The sequence below is a fragment of the Aulostomus chinensis genome, chromosome 17 (assembly GCF_037954235.1).
Source record: "Aulostomus chinensis isolate RoL2024-O1b breed Wild chromosome 17, RoL_Achi_v1.0, whole genome shotgun sequence".
In the NCBI taxonomy this organism is placed as follows: domain Eukaryota; kingdom Metazoa; phylum Chordata; class Actinopteri; order Syngnathiformes; family Aulostomidae; genus Aulostomus; species Aulostomus chinensis.
The window spans coordinates 4,656,776-4,679,134 of NC_141336.1; the positions used below are offsets into that span (position 1 = coordinate 4,656,776).

The 22,359-nt window shown below is 43.8% G+C and overlaps 3 protein-coding genes across 3 annotated transcripts; 1 reads left to right on the forward strand and 2 right to left on the reverse strand.

The window, feature by feature from the left end:
* Positions 1 to 6,103: 6,103 nt before the first annotated feature.
* LOC147246084 (homeodomain-interacting protein kinase 1-like) lies at positions 6,104 to 8,173 on the reverse strand. Its single transcript, XM_086183443.1, has 8 exons — positions 7,955 to 8,173; positions 7,664 to 7,849; positions 7,068 to 7,249; positions 6,858 to 6,981; positions 6,577 to 6,699; positions 6,422 to 6,472; positions 6,201 to 6,338; positions 6,104 to 6,109 (listed from the first exon to the last, which is right to left on the reverse strand). The coding sequence occupies exons 1-8, from the start codon at positions 8,144 to 8,146 to the stop codon at positions 6,104 to 6,106; spliced, it is 1,002 nt and encodes a 333-aa protein (XP_086039569.1). The 5' UTR covers positions 8,147 to 8,173.
* A 3,666-nt stretch (positions 8,174 to 11,839) lies between these two features.
* LOC147246085 (uncharacterized) lies at positions 11,840 to 13,683 on the forward strand. Its single transcript, XM_086183444.1, has 2 exons — positions 11,840 to 12,463; positions 12,503 to 13,683. Exons 1-2 carry the CDS (start codon positions 11,893 to 11,895, stop codon positions 13,681 to 13,683), a joined length of 1,752 nt encoding a protein of 583 aa, XP_086039570.1. The 5' UTR covers positions 11,840 to 11,892.
* Positions 13,684 to 19,868: 6,185 nt separating this feature from the next.
* LOC147246086 (homeodomain-interacting protein kinase 2-like) lies at positions 19,869 to 21,772 on the reverse strand. The gene is made up of 8 exons (XM_086183445.1): positions 21,716 to 21,772; positions 21,429 to 21,614; positions 20,834 to 21,015; positions 20,624 to 20,747; positions 20,342 to 20,464; positions 20,187 to 20,237; positions 19,966 to 20,103; positions 19,869 to 19,874 (listed from the first exon to the last, which is right to left on the reverse strand). The coding sequence occupies exons 1-8, from the start codon at positions 21,770 to 21,772 to the stop codon at positions 19,869 to 19,871; spliced, it is 867 nt and encodes a 288-aa protein (XP_086039571.1).
* Positions 21,773 to 22,359: the final 587 nt, after the last annotated feature.

Here is a 22,359-nt window from a genome sequence, read left to right on the forward strand (position 1 = left end):
TCCCACCCTGCAGCAGGTTTTTGCCCCCCCCCACCCCCCAGTCATAGCAAGAGAACGAGAAGACGGCAAACTTTCACAAATGTTTGAGATAGCTACAGCAGCTTACGTCACCAGCAATCAAGAAGCAAAATAACAGCTTATGGTTTCACGACATGAATCCCAATCCATCTGTTTTGATCAAAATGTGATTTTGATTTTAATTATTGCTGTTTTTACTCTGCTTCCTTTGCATTTCCATCATTTTTTTCTGAGATTTTTGCAGCTTTTTGAGTTGCTGTGCACATGGACAGGCTTAAATAAATCTAATTGCCATGCCTCATCTTAAATCATATATTTTCAGATGAATATCTTCATATTACGTCAGTGATTTCCAAGTGGGCTACAGAGAGAAAGCAAACACTAATTAGTGATGCACCAAAACATCGTCCCATGTCCTCCTTGTTACCACCTCTCACAGATGGCAGCTGCCAATGTTGATCTGTCCATGTGAAAGCTTTTATTAAATATTGTTTCAGAAATTGTCTAATAAAGGGCTAGGTAACTTATGGATGGTTGAATTATTTTTTGAAGATTAATTTTTTTTGTCTCGCTGGGACAAAAAAAATGTTTAAAAAAAAAACCTTTGGGGTAATTAACAGCAAAATTTAACTTTTTTTTCATCTTCCAAAAACGTCCCAATTGGCCTCAAAAATATTCACGTTGCAGTGATTTGATCGTGTTGTGATATCACTCATAATTAATGGTCTCATGATTTTTTTTTTTTAACCAATGAATACGACATGTAACTCTGCAATGCTTCCTTCATCGTATTATGTTGTTAAATATCTGACGCTTGTTTGTTCAGTCCTGCTTCACCATCTTCTGGAGCTTTAATGTCATTAGAATTCAAGACAGAACGGCTGCTGGAGTGAAATTAGATCTTTATTGTGGGAAAAAAATGAATGAAAGCAGGCAGACCTCAGGAAGCTAAGGACACAAACCAGCGATAGGCCAAGAATCTGCACTGCCTGCAAGCCATAATGCACATTCATTCTTATACAGTTTGGAGTGTGGTTTATGCTGTTTGATTCTGTAAATCAGTGTTTCTCAAACTTTTCCAGACCCTGGACCCCTTTGTCCCAACATGTTTTGTTTTTTTATGGGACCACCTGCTGGGCTCGCTCAAGTTTTAGGCGCCACAATCTTAGTTGTTATTTATATACATATAGAATTATATTTTTATGTGAAATTACAGTACTGCCTTATTGTAGTAGTATTGTGGTATTGTTATTGTTCTCTGACAAGTGTCTCGCAGACCACTCGTGGTTCCTGGACCACATTTTGAGAACTACTGTTCTAAATAAATAAACGGCTTGTACTTCTGTTTCCCTTTTTCTTTGCATGTAGCAACCGATTGTAGTTAACAGTGGTGGTGGTGGTAGAAATAGTAGTAGTAGTGTAATTACATTATCAGGGGGTGATCATCTGCCATACCTTCCCCTTCCTTGGAGTGTCAAACGGCCGTGGTCGGCTCTGTAGACATTCAAGGCGTTTTGGAGCGCACATATATTGAGACAAACTGGTTCTAGGCCAGGATGGTAAGTCATGCATGTTATGTGGTTGGGTACCTGGCTCACTCGTCGTGTAACCTGCGTCGCCAAACAAGGTAATGCATTCATAACGTTAGACGAGTCATTCACATGAAAAATGTGTCCTGGCTGTGTGCAGGTGGATGGAGTTCATTTGTTAGCACCTGTTCGATCTCTCTGCAGCACATGTTTTCTCTCTCCGTGGGCGTACGAACGCAGTTTCCACATAAGAACCTGGTTATTGACAAATAGGCAGTGATTGATCAGATGTCACACTTTGCTTTCACTGATGGGGTTTGCCTAAAGTGGCTGCATTGAAGGGCATACAGTTGCAATAATATAGTAACCATTTCTTATGTAGTACTCTTGTTCCTGTCATTCCCCAGTCTATTTGTTTAATATTTATGATAAATATTGATCGATAAATTGTTATTAATGATAAATATTTGTTATTAAAATGATACATATTTATGATTAATATTATTATTTATGAATGCTTGATCAATACCACTTTTATGTTCCAAGACTAGTACAGCAATTCTGAACTCACACCGGACTTTTGGCTCCAAACCACAAGCAGGGAATAGCCCCAAGCCTTCATTATTGTTGACCCACCCAGCACCTTTATTTCATGAATGTTTAGCCTGATGAGTTAGACCCCAAACAAAAAGGAAGCGTGATGAACCACAAAGCCTTTAAAAATATGTTTTTATTTATTTATTTTGGCTTGAGTGTAATTTAAGCATCATAACTAGTACAATAATATAGCAACATGCTACTGCAAAAACAATCAAAGAACCTACCATTGAGAAACGTGTACTTGAAGCCTGTCTGGTTGTTGTTGTTGTTCTTCCTCCTCCTCCTCCTCCTCCTCCTCCTCCTCCTCCGATTCTGGCTCGAACATATACGGCTGGATCCGCGAATGGACCGTGGCTACTTGGTATCTTATCTTACGAATGTTGTTGTATGATATGGAATGTTGTCAATTGACAGTAGCACTCACAGTTAGCACCGGCGACAGTTAGCCGAGAGAGTGGGAGTCCTTTCTTTTCAATGACAGTGAGGGCAGCCAATCACCAGGTAGTGGTTAAATGAGGTTGCCACATAAACCACGGCAACCGATCGCAGTAAACTCATGCACTTGCGAAAATAATAAGGTTGCCAGATGAGGTCAGAAACGACCACAATAGGGACAAACGACGCAGTCTAAACCCAACATGGTAACATAGCGCTTTCAGAGAGCCTTTTAGGAAGCTTCTGAGCCATTATAGACCCAACCATTTTTTGTGGGGTGACATATCACACCACAGAACAAGAATTAATACCCCGTCCAACCTCTCTATGGCACCTTTAATAGTCCACATCTAATTTTCATATTCTTTTGAGTTAATTTAGTGGTTGTGTTCATTTTGATTCAGTTTTTCTGAGTGACTCCTCTACAAGTAGAATTGGAGTGAATAAACTGACGTGGTCGGGGGACAGACACAGTCTCTATGGGGTTGTGGGTGGGTAAGTGCCCTAACGGACGCGCAGAGACGCGTGTAAGACGGCAGCTCTGCTTTCTGGTCTGAACTCTGGGTTGTGGGGGTTTTGGTTCCGTTATAAACTGGGTCATATTTCTGGAAATGAGAGCAGCTCCGTCCAACGTGGGATGGATGCCGTCTCTCCGAATCAGACCAGGTCGCCCCCAGAAAGTTTTCCAATTATCTATGAAGCCCACTTGGTTTGCTGGACGCCACCTCAACAGCCAGCGGTTGAACGACGACAAACGGCTAAACATGTCGTCGCTGGTCCCCTCAGACAGGGGTCCAGAGGCACGACAGAGTCCGACATCGTCTTCGTAAATGAACACAGAACCTTTTCGAGACATGAATTGGTGGTTGGTCACTGACAGCAGGCTTCTGTTCAGGACAATGCTTCCTTCGGACAGTCACCCAGCCGCCCTGGTTTCCCGGCCGCTCGGGGCTAAGCTAAGGCAGTCCACACCAGCTAACAGCTGCAGCAGCTGTAGCGGCCAATTGTTTGGATCTAATTGTTAAGCTAACTGTTAAGCCTCTACTCCAACGCGACAAACAAACTACATTTAACGCACTTATCTGTACCACCAAAGGAGGCAGAGGAGTGACTGAACATGTGGCACACTGAGCAGGAGAGAGGAGAGCGAGAAGGAGAAGCCATCACATGCTTAGAGTTGAGCTGCTCGTGGCATTCTAGTTCTCCTTTTTTTCTTGTATTAATTTGAGTCTTTTCCTACCACAAGTCTACGAAGCTGAGAGCAAAGAACCAAGTGGAACCACGTCCATGTCAAGGACAGATATCACTAAATGTAGGTGTCACACATCCCTTCATGACCATTGAAACAGAGAGGAAAGAGTGGAAGTGACATCACCTTTCAGGAAATGGCCAATCAATCAGCAAGACACCGCAGGGAATCGAACCCCGTCCCAGTAAACCAGGAGTACCATTACCAGTGCCTTTTTGCTTTTTGATGCTACATGAAAGGGAAAGCAAAACCTGCATGAGCAACAGCATATGAGAGCCAGCATTGCATTTTGTGGCATCCTGACTACAATGAGCTTTGAAAGCCCGATTCACACTGGACCAGTAGAACCAGGAGACCTCAGGTGTTGGAGAAACCTCGGTGTCTTGATGGGCGCAGAAAAGAAACGTCTGTGTTACACCGCCTGACTTTACCCCCCCAAAAAAACGCAGTAGAGACCACAGTGACAAATACTGATCTATTTCTCCTCCAAAACAGGAGAGGAAGAAATGGATCAGTAAAGTGGAATGTTGGTCTGAGCACAAAGTACAGCAGGACCTCTCCTGTACAGAGTGAGACTGGCAGCATAATTTACATTCAAACCACTAAAATACCGACGGCTACCAGACTACAATTATTATACGACGTCGACGAGTGGCAAAATATGGTGGGATTAAAATTCCAAATGATTAAAAGTATCATAAACCGATAAAACTGGTAATAATGATCACACTGGTTATACTGGTTCCATGGAATAGAGCTGAATCCTGCAAAGACTGCAGGTCACGTTCTGTAACTGAGCCAATTCATGTTCTACTTCTAAATGCTGTTGTGATGCAGGAAACGAAACCACATGAGAGAAAATGATTCCCTCCCTCTTACCTTCCCTCTCCCTGAGCTGGTAGGAGAGGATGATGCAGGAAAAGTGCGTCCATGCTTCACTCAACGCAAAGGGTTTTTCACTCTGAAATGATAAGAACAGATGCTAATGCTAGGCTAATTAGCATGACCTATTTAGCCTACAATCAAACATGACAACAGCTTTACGGTCAATAGTGTCATTTACATATCATAGTTACCGGGCTCCTTTACTGTGGAACCAGCTCTCTCCATGGGTCAGAGAGGCAGACACTTTAACTACGTTTAAGTCCAGGCTCAAGACCTTCCTCTATGACAGAGCCTTCAGTTAGGACTGGTTCAGGTAGCTCTGAACCATTGATAGCTATGCTGCTATAGGCTTAGACTGCTGGGGGACAAATCAGGTTACATGGAGCCCTTCCCTCCTCTCCTCTCCTCTCCCCCTCTCTCCTCCTCTCCTCCCTGCACATTTTACTTGTTGCACTTTGTAGTTTGGCCTTGGTGTCTCGCAGTCTCTCTGTGTTTCCACAGATCCACCGGAGCCCCAACCGCCGCCTGCATCGCCCCCCCCCCCCCCACTTATTCCCTACTGTTACACAGGCCTGCGCTCCCCTTCCATGAACAAGTCTGCCATCCAGTCCCCCATCAAGCTGGCTTGCTCTCCCTGCCTCCCCTACCAGAAGCTTCCTTCTTCAGCTGTTATTAACATTTCCGTGTTTCCCACATTTTGTATTGTAATCTGTTTTCTTGTCTGTAACAACATCTACTGCACGTCTGTCCGTCCTGGGTGAGGGATCCCTCCTCTGTTGCTCACCCTGAGGTTTCTCAGATTTTTCCCTGTTAAAAGGGTTTTCTATGGAGTTTTTCCTCAGTCGATGTGAGGGTCTAAGGGCAGAGGATGTTGTTATGATGCCATGTGAAGCCCTTTGAGACAAACTGTTTGTGAAAACGGGCTATACAAATAAAATTGCCTTGCCTTGCCTTGCCATTTAAATTTAACCACTGACAAAAGTCAAAAACAGGGAAGTTAAAATGATGTGTTTTCTTTGCCTCACATTCATTCTCAAAACGTAAAACCATAGATAGACTAATCCAGTTTGCTGATCCTGCCCTGAATGGACTTGAAAATTTGACACAAAGGTATTTTAACAATATAATGCCGTAAAATAACTCTTCTTCATCCAACAAAAGCATCTTTCAAACTAAAATGTTAAGTCAAGATGGACAAAAGTTTTTATTCTATTGCTAGCAAAAGACATTTCTTTTAAATCAAGTGCTAAGCTGCATGCTAATGCTAGGCTAAACATCTTAGCCAGTTGACCCCAGGATGAAAGGTGAAAGCAGCTGAACTCACCTGGATAGACCAGGAGTCCTCCTCACCGTTGCCTGAGTGGAAGCCATTTGGTCCAAGCAGGATTCAAGCCTGAAAGACAACAGTCCAACACCTTCACATCAGCACTGATGAACACGAACCAATCAAAGTGGTGCGCTGGGCTGCTGGTGATGGGGCCTACTTGGTGGCTTCCTGTTAGAAATGGATGCTGGAGGATTTGGTCCGGCGTGATGCGGCGTCCAGGATCCACCTCCAGCATCTGACTGAGCAGGTCCAGGAAGTCTGCCAGGTCATCCAGGTCCTGGCCCTCCAAGAACATCTGTGTGGCAACAGAATAAAACTTAAAGGTTAGGAACTCAGAGACGGTTGTGTTGTATGTTCTCGTGCTCTGGTGCAGCCCACCATAACCAGATCCATCAGGGTCCTCATGGGGTCAGGAACCTCCACGTGTGGCTACAGAAAAGACATTTTTCAGTTAGCACATGAGAGCTAAATGCAGGCTGACAGACTGAAGGACCTCATGGAGGGATGAAGTCCTTCTTAGTTGCTGGAATTACCTTTGCTGTCCACTGCTTGAAGACTCCTTCCTCACCCTGGGCATAAAAATAGTAGAGGGTGTAGAGGCCGAGGTGGAGGACGCTGTCAGGTGGCTGCCCCGCTGTCCTCAGGATGTACTCCATCTGAAGGAAGGACACAATGAGAGCACCAGGTTTACCTCCATTTGTTGCTTTACACAAAAGAATACTTGAAATGAGTGACACATCTCTCGCTCACTACTCCTCTTTACATCACCATTGCTTGTTGTGAATTTCCAAGTGTAGCACTGCACCATACTGACCATTTCAGCCTCACTGTGCCCAGGGAAGAGTGGGATCCCAGTCAGCAGCTCTGCAGCAATGCACCCCAGAGACCACACATCGATGGCCTCGTTAAACGGGGCTCCAAGGAGGATCTCAGGAGCTCTGACGAGAGGAAGAGAACCACAACATGACTCCTGTTCTCACCACTGACAGAAGAAAATGGAGGTTCCAGTGTCTCTGTTACTAACCTGTACCACAGCGTCTGCAGCTCCGCTCCGATGTGGCTCGCTGAGACCTGAAACGCCAACCCAAAGTCAATGAGCTTGACTTTGAGCGGCTGCCTGACATGGTCCACCATCATGATGTTCTCTGGTTTCATGTCGGCATGGACGATTCTCTGGCTCCGCAGAAAAAGGAGCGCCGTTGCGAGCTGAAACCATAAAAAATAGAAACCTTTAAGTCAGCTTCACTGCAGTGGAACGTCATCAACATGTGATGGAGGATCGTTTTTACACAGTGGAAAATGTAACATTGTGTATTTAAAACATATTTTGGCAGTTGACAACGAAGCCTGGCGTGATTGTAGTTTTTAATGAGAGAATACAAATGAAGTGATGCAGGACAACCCAACACCTGCAGTTTCACACTGCAAATAATGACTGAGTCAACTTTAGCATCTACTTCCATTGATTAGAATCCACCAATTTATCCTCTCCCTGATGGAACCACTTGGCTTCATACTCAGCAAAATACACCTGAACATTTAGTTCTTAAAATGAAAGCTTTTAGTCTTCTATTTTCCCACTTTAGTTGGTAAGTTCAGCTAAAAACTGTGGAAACACACCTGATGGAGAATGGGGCTGATCTCTCTGAGTGAGAGAGCCCGGCGCCGCCCCAGGAATTCAAAGAGGCTGATGTCCAGTCTCTCAAACTCCATGCAGAACGCTCCCTCGTGGATGAACGACCCGTTCCATCCAACAATGTTGAAATTATTGCCGTTGTTGCTCATCAATAATCTCAGCATCTTCTCCTGTTAAAGGTATGAGAGAGAGAGAGGGAAAATAACCTGTATTGGAATGTGGTGGATTTTCAGAGCCATGGAAGTTAAATACTGTTCAAAGGAACTTGTGTTCACCTCCTCTTTTGCCGCCAGGATGTTCTGTTTGTCCCGGATCCGTTTTATCGCGACCATTTTGTCTGTGTCGCTCCTCCAACATTCGGCGACTTCCCCAAAAGCGCCAGCCCCCAAGATTTTCTCCACAGTGTACACAGAGGATTCAGTAAAAATGATATCCCCCAGTCTGAAACCAGGGTTCAGTTCTCCCATGATGGAATATTCTGTTGAGAAAACAGAGAAAATATAACATTCGAGTCTTTATAAATCCCTGAAATGTTCATTTCTGGTTCGTCTCTCTGACTTTTCACTTTGAAGTAGCAGACGTACAACAAAGTCTTGACCGTCAGAAAGCCATGTCACTGAAAGTCCTGTGTCAGGGTCAGTCAATCAACACTTGCTTCAACCTTAAAAACCTCCAATGCAGGAACAACATGGTGGTTGTGTCAGCAAGTGGGACTGTCAGTGACCTTGACTTTTGACGTCAAACATAAACAGACCTCCAGAAAGACTGACTGAAGTATTCACGTGTTTTTACACCAACAAAACCTCAAAGCAGGACAATGTTACATTGAAAATGGTCTGTCAGATAATTGTTGATGAAATTAAAGTGAATTATTCAGAGAAAAACCGAGAAAAAAAGCATCAGTCGGTTGCTAGCCGAGCGGCATGCTAATGCTAACAAAGCGCGCTAACGAGGAGTGCTAGCTAAATTAACAAAAAAACTGTGTTGGTACTATTGATACACCCAGATTCATGTCAGAAATGATACCACAGTATGTTTTTTACATGCAGTTTTCCCATTTCTTGAATTTTAAAATGCAGATACATTTGATAATGACACAAACCCACAGCAGGAATAAAACACAGATCTGCGACAATTTTTTTTCAAAAGTTCACAATTCAAGTTCTCAACTTCAAAGCTACAGTTTTTAATGAAATTAAAGTAAATTATTCACAGCCAACGTGGTAAGAGAGACCGGTAGCTTGCTAGCAGTGAGGCTTGCTAACGCTAGCGGACATGCTCGTGGGCTAAACCAACAATCTATTTCCCCCCCTGAAGAAAACCCATCAGACAGTTTACTACTAGATGTTGAAGATTTACTGAACTCACCAAATGACAGCTGCTGGTAGACGGTGTTGTGTTGATGTCTCAAGTGTTTAATGAAGCTGATTCTTGACCAAGAGACAGCAGGTTGCTGTCTGGAGTCCAGGAACCAACTAACTGATCAAGTGACTGGACGGCTTTATGCTGTCAATCACAATGACGTCACCCCTTAATATCTTTGATGTTGTGCAGCAATGGAAATTCAAATAATAGCTTCCGGTAATTTGAAAAAAGCCTCATCACCAACACACCAATTAGTTATTTTTCAATTCAAATTGAACGAATATTATAATAAAAGAAGATAAACTTTCTTCATCCTGGACTCTGGAAATTCTGTTGTTACAGCAGCATTGGGGAGAAAAAAGACAGACAAAAGTGCAACATAAATCAATCTTTAATGAGATAAATCGAAAAGTTAAAACATCTGTATTTCAAAATGTATAAAAATAAAAAATAAGCAGCATAAGTATGTACACAACTGTTTTTTCAGATGTTACATATAAATATAATACAATCTAATTCTTGTATGTAACAAAAGTATTCCCACACTCTGTCCAACCTCAACAGTATCTTGACGCTTCAGTCCTAGACCTTCTTCAGGCTACCAGTTCTTGTGAATGGAAATCTGCCTGAGAGCAACGACTACAAGCCAGCAACCAATCACATCACTCTCATGTAGATGAGCCCAACAAGCTACTGGAGACATTCAGAGACAATAAAAAACAAACCATACAACAGAGTCCTATTAGTTCAAATCTAACTTTCCCAGTTCAAATCTAACTTTCCCAGTTCAAATCTAAAAGAAGGAAAAGTCAATAAATTTTAACATCTTGGACGTTTCAACCCAGGCCTAAAAAGATTTGATGGAGTGCAGTTCTTCCTGTATGAATGGACACAAATCAGTCGGTCGCATTAATAAATGAACCTAACATGCAGACATTCATACGTATCCAGGACTGACAGGGGCCGGATAAAGACTCACTCAGAGAAGAGGAACAATCCAAAAAATTCATTTACACACTGGGAAAAATACAAATACACACATAGACGTATATACAAAGAGGTTATTTCGAGGGCAACACGGTGGAGCAGTGGTCAGCACTGTTGCCCCCCAGCAAGAAGGTTCTGGGTTGGAGCCCCGGCTGGAGCACAGGATCTTTATGGGTGGAGTCTGCATGTTCTCCCTGTTCCTGCGTGAGTTCTCTCTGGTACTCCAGCTTCCTCCACAGTCCAAAGACATCAAGAGGGGACCAGGTTAATCCAGACTCTAAACTGACCATAGGCGTGGCTTACAGTAAACCAGGAGTACCATTACCAGTGCCTTGTTGCTTTTTGATGCATCGGTGAAGATGCTATTACAACATCAGTCGCGATATTTGATGACATTATCCATCAACTTATGAAGTTATTGGGTTTTATGTGTGCAGGGTTGTGAGATGTAAAGTCCAGTTTGCTCACCCTGACTTCATCCCCTTTGTGTGCTTGTGTGCTTTACTGGATGACACGGCTCAACGGGACTCATTGAGGAGGGCTACATTTTGAGGAAGATGGTCAGTCATATATTCTATATAAAAACTAGCTAACTGTGTATACAGTCGTGTAAACTAGCTCGACCTCCGTGTGCTCCTCCGTGGCTGCTTTAGTAATCATAAACTATTGATGTCATACGTGATTACATATCAGAGGGATCAAACCACTACTTATACAGCAGTGACAAAAGGACACTGTCCTCCAGAATGAAAGGCGTCAGTTAATATATATATATATATACACATACATACACGCATATATATGTTTGTATTTCAGTTGATTGTTTGTATTAATATACATATATATACAGTATATTGTTCTCAAGTGCATTTTGCGATGGTCTGAGAAGACGCTCGGTTTCTTTTCTGGTGACGCACTGGAGACGGGACAAGGATGATGAGTGGACCATCGGACCGTCTGACAATTTACTAGTTTTGTTCCTTGAGAAGACCTCCTGCAGGTTGGAGCCCAGCCCAGGGAGAATCAGGACTGTTAAAACTTACAGATAGAACTGAATTACAGGCCTCATTAGCTTCACATAAAAGGGGGAAAAGGGGAATATTACTAGAATATTTACAAAAAATTGTTAAATTCAGAGGCGGAGCAGCCTGGAGGGACACTTAATTTGAAGCATCAGACTGCACCAATACTTCAGAGCAGATGTGTGTCTCTGGTATTGTGGTTTAACTGTCGAATTCCTCACCGACTGATTGAAAGGTCTAAACGAATATCTTTAGGCTCAAGAACATCCCATCATTAATTATAAAGACAGAACGATTAGATGAAATGAAGGCATCAGGTAACTGGTTTGTCTACATTTCTGTGACTGTGTTTTGTGTTGTCATTGGTTACTGAGAAACTGTGATTGACAGACAATGACAAACTATGATTTATTGATGCCCAAGGGTCAGGAACAGGAAGGTTTTCTTCTCCCTGCTTCTTTCCATCATTGGCTATTTAAACTCCTTGAAGCTGTACACGTTTCCTGAATTGTGTTCATTGCTTCATTAAAAAAATAAAAAGGAAAAAAAAATGGGACAGGCAAAAAAGGTGTGAACAACAAACAACAATAACATTTGAGGTTTGTGTGTGTGTGTGTGTGTGTGTGTGTGTGTGTGTGTGTGTGTGTGTGTGTGTGTGTGTGTGTGTGTGATGCAGTCAAAATTCTGAGCTCTCAGAATTTTGTCTGGTGCTCTCAGTGTTCAAGTCAGAATGATGAATTAAACCCTCTTTGTCTCTGACAGTATAAATAAATCTGCCAGCTTGGTCACATAAAGATATTTTCAGAACAACAGTCGTGAACACATTTATCTGATAACTGATGATGGAGTACCAGCAGACAGAACTTGTCATTGATCCCCACGCCATCTACCTGACTGGATTTCCCGAGCACGTGGTGGAAAATGAAATTTGGGACTACTTTGAGACATTTGGACGCGTGAATGCCGTTCGACACAAACGAGGCTACAGAGGATACGCAATTGTGCACTTCGATAAGGATGTCCCCATTCAGCCAATCCTTGAAACACGTATCTTTTACGGGGACTACAAGCTGAAACTGGCCCGTGCCAGGAAAGTTAGACGCTGTGGAGGCCAATTCTTTCAGAGGGGCAAGGCCCGTGCCTTTACCAGATACTTCCCTCTGATGAGACGCATCCCCCAGCGTCACATGGATAGATGGTGGAGGAAGAATGATGACTTTCCCGAGCATGAGGGGAGACAGGACATCTACGGACGCATCCCTGGTTATGATGGGGACATGCTGACAGATGAGCGTAGCTCCCACCACCATGCTGATGAGGCAGCCAATGAAGTTCCCCACCACAACCAAGCTAATGAGGCAGCCGATGAAGGTCCCCACCACCACCAGGCTGAAGAGGCAGTCGATGAAGGTCCCCACCACCACCAAGTTGATGAGGCAGTCGATGAAGGTCCCCACCACCACCAAGTTGATGAGGCAGCCGATGAAGGTCCCCACCACCACCAGGTTGACGAGGCAGTCGATGAAGGTGCCTCCAACCAGCAAGTTGATGAGGCAACCGTTGAAGGTGGCTCTCACCAGCAGGTTAACGAGGCAGCCTACGAGGGCGCCCCCCAGATCCAGGGGGGGCAGGCAACGTATGATAGTTCCCTCAACCACCAGGTGAGTGAGCCAAAAAACGAAAGGCTCATCCACCACCAGGTTGACAAGTCAACCTATGAAGGTGCCCCCCACCACCTGGTTGATGAAGCAACCACTGAGGGCATCCCATACTTCCAGGGGGCCCATGCAACTTATGAAGGGGCCCCCCACCACCTGGTTGATGAAGCAACCATTGAAGGCATCCCATACTTCCAGGGGGCCCAAGCAACTTATGAAGGGGCCCCCCATCACCTGGTTGACAAGGCAACCATTAAAGGCATCCCATACTTCCAGGGGGCCCATGCAACTTATGAAGGGGCCCCCCACCACCTGGTTGACGAGGCAACCTTTGATGCTGTCCCCCACGATCAAGTTCAAGAGGCAACTGATGAAGGCCCCCTCCACCACCAGGTCGACAAGGAAACCATTGAAGGCACACCACACTTCCAGGGGGCCCATGCAACTCATGAAGGTGTCCCCCATCACCTGGTTGATGAAGCAACCTTTGATGGTGCCCCTCACTTCCAGGGGGCCCATGCAACTCATGAACGTGTCCCCCATCACCTGGTTGATGGAGCAACCATTGAAGGCATCCCATACTTCCAGGGGGCCTATGCAACCCATGAAATGGACCCCCATTACCAGTGGGGCAAGGGAACCTTCAACAATGCTCCCCACCACCAGGGGGGCCAGGCATACTACCAAGGCAACCTGCATCACCAGGGAGGACAACCGTCTCACCTCCCATATGATCAGCAGTACCCCCACTACAGAGGAGTCATGATGCCTCCCATCCTGCCTCCTTACCCACTACCCTACCTCTACTGCGGCGGACTCATGCTACCACAGATGCCAGTCCTCTTTGCTCCTGTTCTGTGGACCTACCAGCTTTGGTCAGGTCCCAAATGGCCACCAGGGACCAGATATTCAGATGAAGGCTTCAACTCCAGCCTGCGGCAGGGACCAGACCCCAACATGTTCCCTCTATGACTGTCAGAGCAGCAAGAGTCAGCTTTGAAACATTTTGAGCATATTTTATCATATTTATTCTATAAATGAAGTTTATATAAATATGTTTTTATGTATATACATATCAATATATGCATTTACATATAATTATGTATATATACATGTATAGACCTATATCTCTACATATAGAGATATAGGTATATAACTCTATATGTAGATGATATCAGTGTATTTTGACATTAAAAAAGATACAGATAACCTTGATATGACGTGTGTGGTCACAGACAAACCACGAAGTTGTGAAACATCAATCAGAACTTCTGTGCAGGACAAAAAACAGGGATAAAATGAACATGGGTGCAAAGAATCCTGGGAAATTATTTCCTTCCAAAAGACCAAAGAGACGTGTCAGGTGGGACACCACAGATGCACCACAGAGGCTGTTTGCAAATCTCATTTTTTACTGTGACACTGACCAGGAGTGAAAGGATACGGATACGATCGCATTCATATTGATTTAAGGTTTCAGACTTTCCATCACATCCACATCAAAACACAGCAAGATGAAGAAAGGTAGGTTTGCTGTGTTCATCTCAGGGTCCATCTTCTGTTTTCTAATTCAAATGAATGCCTTCAGCACTCATTTTCAGTTTCCTGTTGTTCGTTGCCAGCAGCAAAGACCCGGCAGGAGGAGGAGGTTCAAGAGGACGAGTCTTTGAGTGAAAGTCTCGAGTTCTCTCTCCATGAAGGACTGGGATGAGCAAACCATCTCAGATTTAGAAGGTTTTATTGAAATTTGAGAAAACTCTTCTGATGGAAAAAAAAATGAATGTCATCATTTCACAATTCCTCTAAAATCAATCGTTAGCAGTTCAGTTTGTGGCGGTGCTTCCAAGTTCCCACCCTGCAGCAGGTTTTTGCCCCCCCCCCCCCAGTCATAGCAAGAGAGCGAGAAGACGCCAAACTTTCACAAATGTTTGAGATAGCTACAGCAGCTTACGTCACCAGCAATCAAGAAGCAAAATAACAGCTTATGGTTTCACGACATGAATCTCAATCCATCTGTTTTGATCAAAATGTGATTTTGATTTTAATTATTGCTGTTTTTACTCTGCTTCCTTTGCATTTCCATCATTTTTTTCTGAGATTTTTGCAGCTTTTTGAGTTGCTGTGCACATGGACAGGCTTAAATAAATCTAATTGCCATGCCTCATCTTAAATCATATATTTTCAGATGAATATCTTCATATTACGTCAGTGATTTCCAAGTGGGCTACAGAGAGAAAGCAAACACTAATTAGTGATGCACCAAAACATCGTCCCATGTCCTCCTTGTTACCACCTCTCACAGATGGCAGCTGCCAATGTTGATCTGTCCATGTGAAAGCTTTTATTAAATATTGTTTCAGAAATTGTCTAATAAAGGGCTAGGTAACTTATGGATGGTTGAATTATTTTTTGAAGATTAATTTTTTTTGTCTCGCTGGGACAAAAAAAATGTTTAAAAAAAAAACCTTTGGGGTAATTAACAGCAAAACTTAACTTTTTTTTCATCTTCCAAAAACGTCCCAATTGGCCTCAAAAATATTCACGTTGCAGTGATTTGATCGTGTTGTGATATCACTCATAATTAATGGTCTCATGATTTTTTTTTTTTACATTGAATACGACATGTAACTCTGCAATGCTTCCTTCATCGTATTATGTTGTTAAATATCTGACGCTTGTTTGTTCAGTCCTGCTTCACCATCTTCTGGAGCTTTAATGTCATTAGAATTCAAGACAGAACGGCTGCTGGAGTGAAATTAGATCTTTATTGTGGGAAAAAAATGAATGAAAGCAGGCCGACCTCAGGAAGCTAAGGACACAAACCAGCGATAGGCCAAGAATCTGCACTGCCTGCAAGCCATAATGCACATTCATTCTTATACAGTTTGGAGTGTGGTTTATGCTGTTTGATTCTGTAAATCAGTGCTTCTCAAACTTTTCCAGACCCTGGACCCCTTTGTCCCAACATGTTTTGTTTTTTTATGGGACCACCTGCTGGGCTCGCTCAAGTTTTAGGCGCCACAATCTTAGTTGTTATTTATATACATATAGAATTATATTTTTATGTGAAATTACAGTACTGCCTTATTGTAGTAGTATTGTGGTATTGTTATTGTTCTCTGACAAGTGTCTCACAGACCACTAGTGGTTCCTGGACCACATTTTGAGAACTACTGTTCTAAATAAATAAACGGCTTGTACTTCTGTTTCCCTTTTTCTTTGCATGTAGCAACCGATTGTAGTTAACAGTGGTGGTGGTGGTAGAAATAGTAATAGTAGTGTAATTACATTATCAGGGGGTGATCATCTGCCATACCTTCCCCTTCCTTGGAGTGTCAAACGGCCGTGGTCGGCTCTGTAGACATTCAAGGCGTTTTGGAGCGACATATATTGAGACAAACTGGTTCTAGGCCAGGATGGTAAGTCATGCATGTTATGTGGTAGGGTACCTGGCTCACTCGTCGTGTAACCTGCGTCGCCAAACAAGGTAATGCATTCATAACGTTATACGAGTCATTCACATGAAAAATGTGTCCTGGCTGTGTGCAGGTGGATGGAGTTCATTTGTTAGCACCTGTTCGATCTCTCTGCAGCACATGTTTTCTCTCTCCGTGGGCGTACGAACGCAGTTTCCACATAAGAACCTGGTTATTGACAAATAGGCAGTGATTGATCAGATGTCACACTTTGCTTTCACTGATGGGGTTTGCCTAAAGTGGCTGCATTGAAGGGCATACAGTTGCAATAATAGTCACCATTTCTTATGTAGTACTCTTGTTCCTGTCATTCCCCAGTCTATTTGTTAAATATTTATGATAAATATTGATTGATAAAGTGTTATTAATGATAAATATTTGTTATTAAAATGATACATATTTATGATTAATATTATTATTTATGAATGCTTGATCAATACCACTTTTATGTTCCAAGACTAGTACAGCAATTCTGAACTCACACCGGACTTTTGGCTCCAAACCACAAGCAGGGAATAGCCCCAAGCCTTCATTATTGTTGACCCACCCAGCACCTTTATTTCATGAATGTTTAGCCTGATGAGTTAGACCCCAAACAAAAAGGAAGCGTGATGAACCACAAAGCCTTTAAAAATATTCTTTTATTTATTTATTTTGGCTTGAGTGTAATTTAAGCATCATAACTAGTACAATAATATAGCAACATGCTACTGCAAAAACAAACGAAGAACCTACCATAAAGAAACGTGTACTTGAAGCCTGTCTGGTTGTTGTTGTTGTTCTTCCTCCTCCTCCTCCTCCTCCTCCTCCTCCTCCTCCGATTCTGGCTCGAACATATACGGCTGGATCCGCGAATGGACCGTGGCTACTTGGTATCTTATCTTACGAATGTTGTTGTATGATATGGAATGTTGTCAATTGACAGTAGCAGTCACAGTTAGCACCGGCGACAGTTAGCCGAGAGAGTGGGAGTCCTTTCTTTTCAATGACAGTGAGGGCAGCCAATCACCAGGTAGTGGTTAAATGAGGTTGCCACATAAACCACGGCAACCGATCGCAGTAAACTCATGCACTTGCGAAAATAATAAGGTTGCCAGATGAGGTCAGAAACGACCACAATAGGGACAAACGACGCAGTCTAAACCCAACATGGTAACATAGCGCTTTCAGAGAGCCTTTTAGGAAGCTTCTGAGCCATTACAGACCCAACCATTTTTTGTGGGGTGACATATCACACCACAGAACAAGAATTAATACCCCGTCCAACCTCTCTATGGCACCTTTAATAGTCCACATCTAATTTTCATATTCTTTTGAGTTAATTTAGTGGTTGTGTTCATTTTGATTCAGTTTTTCTGAGTGACTCCTCTACAAGTAGAATTGGAGTGAATAAACTGACGTGGTCGGGGGACAGACACAGTCTCTATGGGGTTGTGGGTGGGTAAGTGCCCTAACGGACGCGCAGAGACGCGTGTAAGACGGCAGCTCTGCTTTCTGGTCTGAACTCTGGGTTGTGGGGATTTTGGTTCCGTTATAAACTGGGTCATATTTCTGGAAATGAGAGCAGCTCCGTCCAACGTGGGATGGATGCCGTCTCTCCGAATCAGACCAGGTCGCCCCCAGAAAGTTTTCCAATTATCTATGAAGCCCACTTGGTTTGCTGGACGCCACCTCAACAGCCAGCGGTTGAACGACGACAAACGGCTAAACATGTCGTCGCTGGTCCCCTCAGACAGGGGTCCAGAGGCACGACAGAGTCCGACATCGTCTTTGTAAATGAACACAGAACCTATTCGAGACATGAATTGGTGGTTGGTCACTGACAGCAGGCTTCTGTTCAGGACAATGCTTCCTTCGGACAGTCACCCAGCCGCCCTGGTTTCCCGGCCGCTCGGGGCTAAGCTAAAGCAGTCCACACCAGCTAACAGCTGCAGCAGCTGTAGCGGCCAATTGTTTGGATCTAATTGTTAAGCTAACTGTTAAGCCTCTACTCCAACGCGACAAACAAACTACATTTAACACACTTATCTGTACCACCAAAGGAGGCAGAGGAGTGACTGAACATGTGGCACACTGAGCAGGAGAGAGGAGAGCGAGAAGGAGAAGCCATCACCAGCTTAGAGTTGAGCTGCTCGTGGCGTTCTAGTTCTCCTTTTTTTCTTGTATTAATTCCAGTCGTTTCTTACCACAAGTCTACGAGGCTGAGAGCAAAGAACCAAGTGGAACCACGTCCATGTCAAGGACAGATATCACTAAATGTAGGTGTCACACATCCCTTCATGACCATTGAAACAGAGAGGAAAGAGTGGAAGTGACATCACCTTTCAGGAAATGGCCAATCAATCAGCAAGACACCGCAGGGAATCGAACCCCGTCCCAGTAAACCAGGAGTACCATTACCAGTGCCTTTTTGCTTTTTGATGCTACATGAAAGGGAAAGCAAAACCTGCATGAGCAACAGCATATGAGAGCCAGCATTGCATTTTGTGGCATCCTGACTACAATGAGCTTTGAAAGCCCGATTCACACTGGACCAGTAGAACCAGGGGACCTCAGGTGTTGGAGAAACCTCGGTGTCTTGATGGGCGCAGAAGAGAAACGTCTGTGTTACACCGCCTGACTTTACCCCCCAAAAAAACGCAGTAGAGACCAAAGTGACAAATACTGATCTATTTCTCCTCCAAAACAGGTGAGGAAGAAATGGATCAGTAAAGTGGAATGTTGGTCTGAGCACAAAGTACAGCAGGACCTCTCCTGTACAGAGTGAGACTGGCAGCATAATTTACATTCAAACCACTACAATACCGACGGCTACCAGACTACAATTATTATACGACGTTGAAGGGTGGCAAAATATGGTGGGATTAAAATTCCAAATGATTAAAAGTATCATAAACCGATAAAACTGGTAATAATGATCACACTGGTTATACTGGTTCCATGGAATAGAGCTGAATCCTGCAAAGACTGCAGGTCACGTTCTGTAACTGAGCCAATTCATGTTCTACTTCTAAATGCTGTTGTGATGCAGGAAACGAAACCACATGAGAGAAAATGATTCCCTCCCTCTTACCTTCCCTCTCCCTGAGCTGGTAGGAGAGGATGATGCAGGAAAAGTGCGTCCATGCTTCACTTAACACAAAGGGTTTTTCACTCTGAAATGATAAGAACAGATGCTAATGCTAGGCTAATTAGCATGACCTATTTAGCCTACAATCAAACATGACAACAGCTTTACGGTCAATAGTGTCATTTAAATTTAACCACTGACAAAAGTCAAAAACAGGGAAGTTAAAATGATGTGTTTTCTTTGCCTCACATTCATTCTCAAAACATAAAACCATTGATAGACTAATCCAGTTTGCTGATTCTGCCCTGAATGGACTTGAAAATTTGACACAAAGGTAATTTAACAATATAATGCAGTAAAATAACTCTTCTTCATCCAACAAAAGCATCTTTCAAACTAAAATGTTAAGTCAAGATGGACAAAAGTTTTTATTCTTTTTCTAGCAAAAGACATTTCTTTTAAATCAAGTGCTAAGCTGCATGCTAATGCTAGGCTAAACATCTTAGCCAGTTGACCCCAGGATGAAAGGTGAAAGCAGCTGAACTCACCTGGATAGACCAGGAGTCCTCCTCACCGTTGCCTGAGTGGAAGCCATTTGGTCCAAGCAGGATTCAAGCCTGAAAGACAACAGTCCAACACCTTCACATCAGCACTGATGAACACGAACCAATCAAAGTGGTGCGCTGGGCTGCTGGTGATGGGGCCTACTTGGTGGCTTCCTGTTAGAAATGGATGCTGGAGGATTTGGTCCGGCGTGATGCGGCGTTCAGGATCCACCTCCAGCATCTGACTGAGCAGGTCCAGGAAGTCTGCCAGGTCATCCAGGTCCTGGCCCTCCAAGAACATCTGTGTGGCAACAGAATAAAACTTAAAGGTTAGGAACTCAGAGACGGTTGTGTTGTATGTTCTCGTGCTCTGGTGCAGCCCACCATAACCAGATCCATCAGGGTCCTCATGGGGTCAGGAACCTCCACGTGTGGCTACAGAAAAGACATTTTTCAGTTAGCACATGAGAGCTAAATGCAGGCTGACAGACTGAAGGACCTCATGGAGGGATGAAGTCCTTCTCAGTTGCTGGAATTACCTTTGCTGTCCACTGCTTGAAGACTCCTTCCTCACCCTGGGCATAAAAATAGTAGAGGGTGTAGAGGCCGAGGTGGAGGACGCTGTCGGGTGGCTGCCCCGCTGTCCTCAGGATGTACTCCATCTGAAGGAAGGACACAATGAGAGCACCAGGTTTTACCTCCATTTGTTGCTTTACACAAAAGAATACTTGAAATAAGTGACCCATCTCTCGCTCACTACTCCTCTTTACATCACCATTGCTTGTTGTGAATTTCCAAGTGTAGCACTGCACCATACTGACCATTTCAGCCTCACTGTGCCCAGGGAAGAGTGGGATCCCAGTCAGCAGCTCTGCAGCAATGCACCCCAGAGACCACACATCGATGGCCTCGTTAAACGGGGCTCCAAGGAGGATCTCAGGAGCTCTGACGAGAGGAAGAGAACCACAACATGACTCCTGTTCTCACCACTGACAGAAGAAAATGGAGGTTCCAGTGTCTCTGTTACTAACCTGTACCACAGCGTCTGCAGCTCCGCTCCGATGTGGCTCACTGAGACCTGAAACGCCAACCCAAAGTCAATGAGCTTGACTTTGAGCGGCTGCCTGACATGGTCCACCATCATGATGTTCTCTGGTTTCATGTCGGCATGGACGATTCTCTGGCTCCGCAGAAAAAGGAGCACCGTTGCGAGCTGAAACCATGAAAAATAGAAACCTTGAAGTCAGCTTCACTGCAGTGGAACGTCATCAACATGTGATGGAGGATCGTTTTTACACAGTGGAAAATGTAACACTGTGTATTTAAAACATATTTTGGCAGTTGACAACGAAGCCTGGCGTGATTGTAGTTTTTAATGAGAGAATACAAATGAAGTGATGCAGGACAACCCAACACCTGCAGTTTCACACTGCAAATAATGACTGAGTCAACTTTAGCATCTACTTCCATTGATTAGAATCCACCAATTTATCCTCTTCCTGATGGAACCACTTGGCTTCATACTCAGCAAAATACACGTGAACATTTAGTTCTTAAAATGAAAACTTTTCTCTTCTATTTTCCCACTTTAGTTGGTAAGTTAAGCTAAAAACTGTGGAAACACACCTGATGGAGGATGGGGCTGATCTCTCTGAGTGAGAGAGCCCGGCGCCGCCCCAGGAATTCAAAGAGGCTGATGTCCAGTCTCTCAAACTCCATGCAGAACGCTCCCTCGTGAATGAACGACCCGTTCCATCCAACAATGTTGAAATTATTGCCGTTGTTGCTCATCAATAATCTCAGCATCTTCTCCTGTTAAAGGTATGAGAGAGAGAGAAAACAACCTGTATTGGAATGTGGTGGATTTTCAGAGCCATGGAAGTTAAATACTGTTCAAAGAAACTTGTGTTCACCTCCTCTTTTGCCGCCAGGATGTTCTGTTTGTCCCGGATCCGTTTTATTGCGACCATTTTGTCTGTGTCGCTCCTCCAACATTCGGCGACTTCCCCAAAAGCGCCAGCCCCCAAGATTTTCTCCACAGTGTACACAGAGGATTCAGTAAAAATGATATCCCCCAGTCTGAAACCAGGGTTCAGTTCTCCCATGATGGAATATTCTGTTGAGAAAACAGAGAAAATATAACATTCGAGTCTTTATAAATCCCTGAAATGTTCATTTCTGGATCGTCTCTCTGACTTTTCACTTTGAAGCAGCAGACGTACAACAAAGTCTTGACCGTCAGAAAGCCATGTTACTGAAAGTCCTGTGTCAGGGTCAGTCAATCAACACTTGCTTCAACCTTAAAAACCTCCAATGCAGGAACAACATGGTGGTTGTGTCAGCAAGTGGGACTGTCAGTGACCTTGACTTTTGACGTCAAACATCAACAGACCTCCAGACAGACTGACTGTAGCATTCACGTGTTTTTACACCAACAAAACCTCAAAGCAGGACAAAGTTACATTGAAAATGGTCTGTCAGATAATTGTTGATGAAATTAAAGTGAATTATTCAGAGAAAAACCGAGAAAAAAAGCATCAGTCGGTTGCTAGCCGAG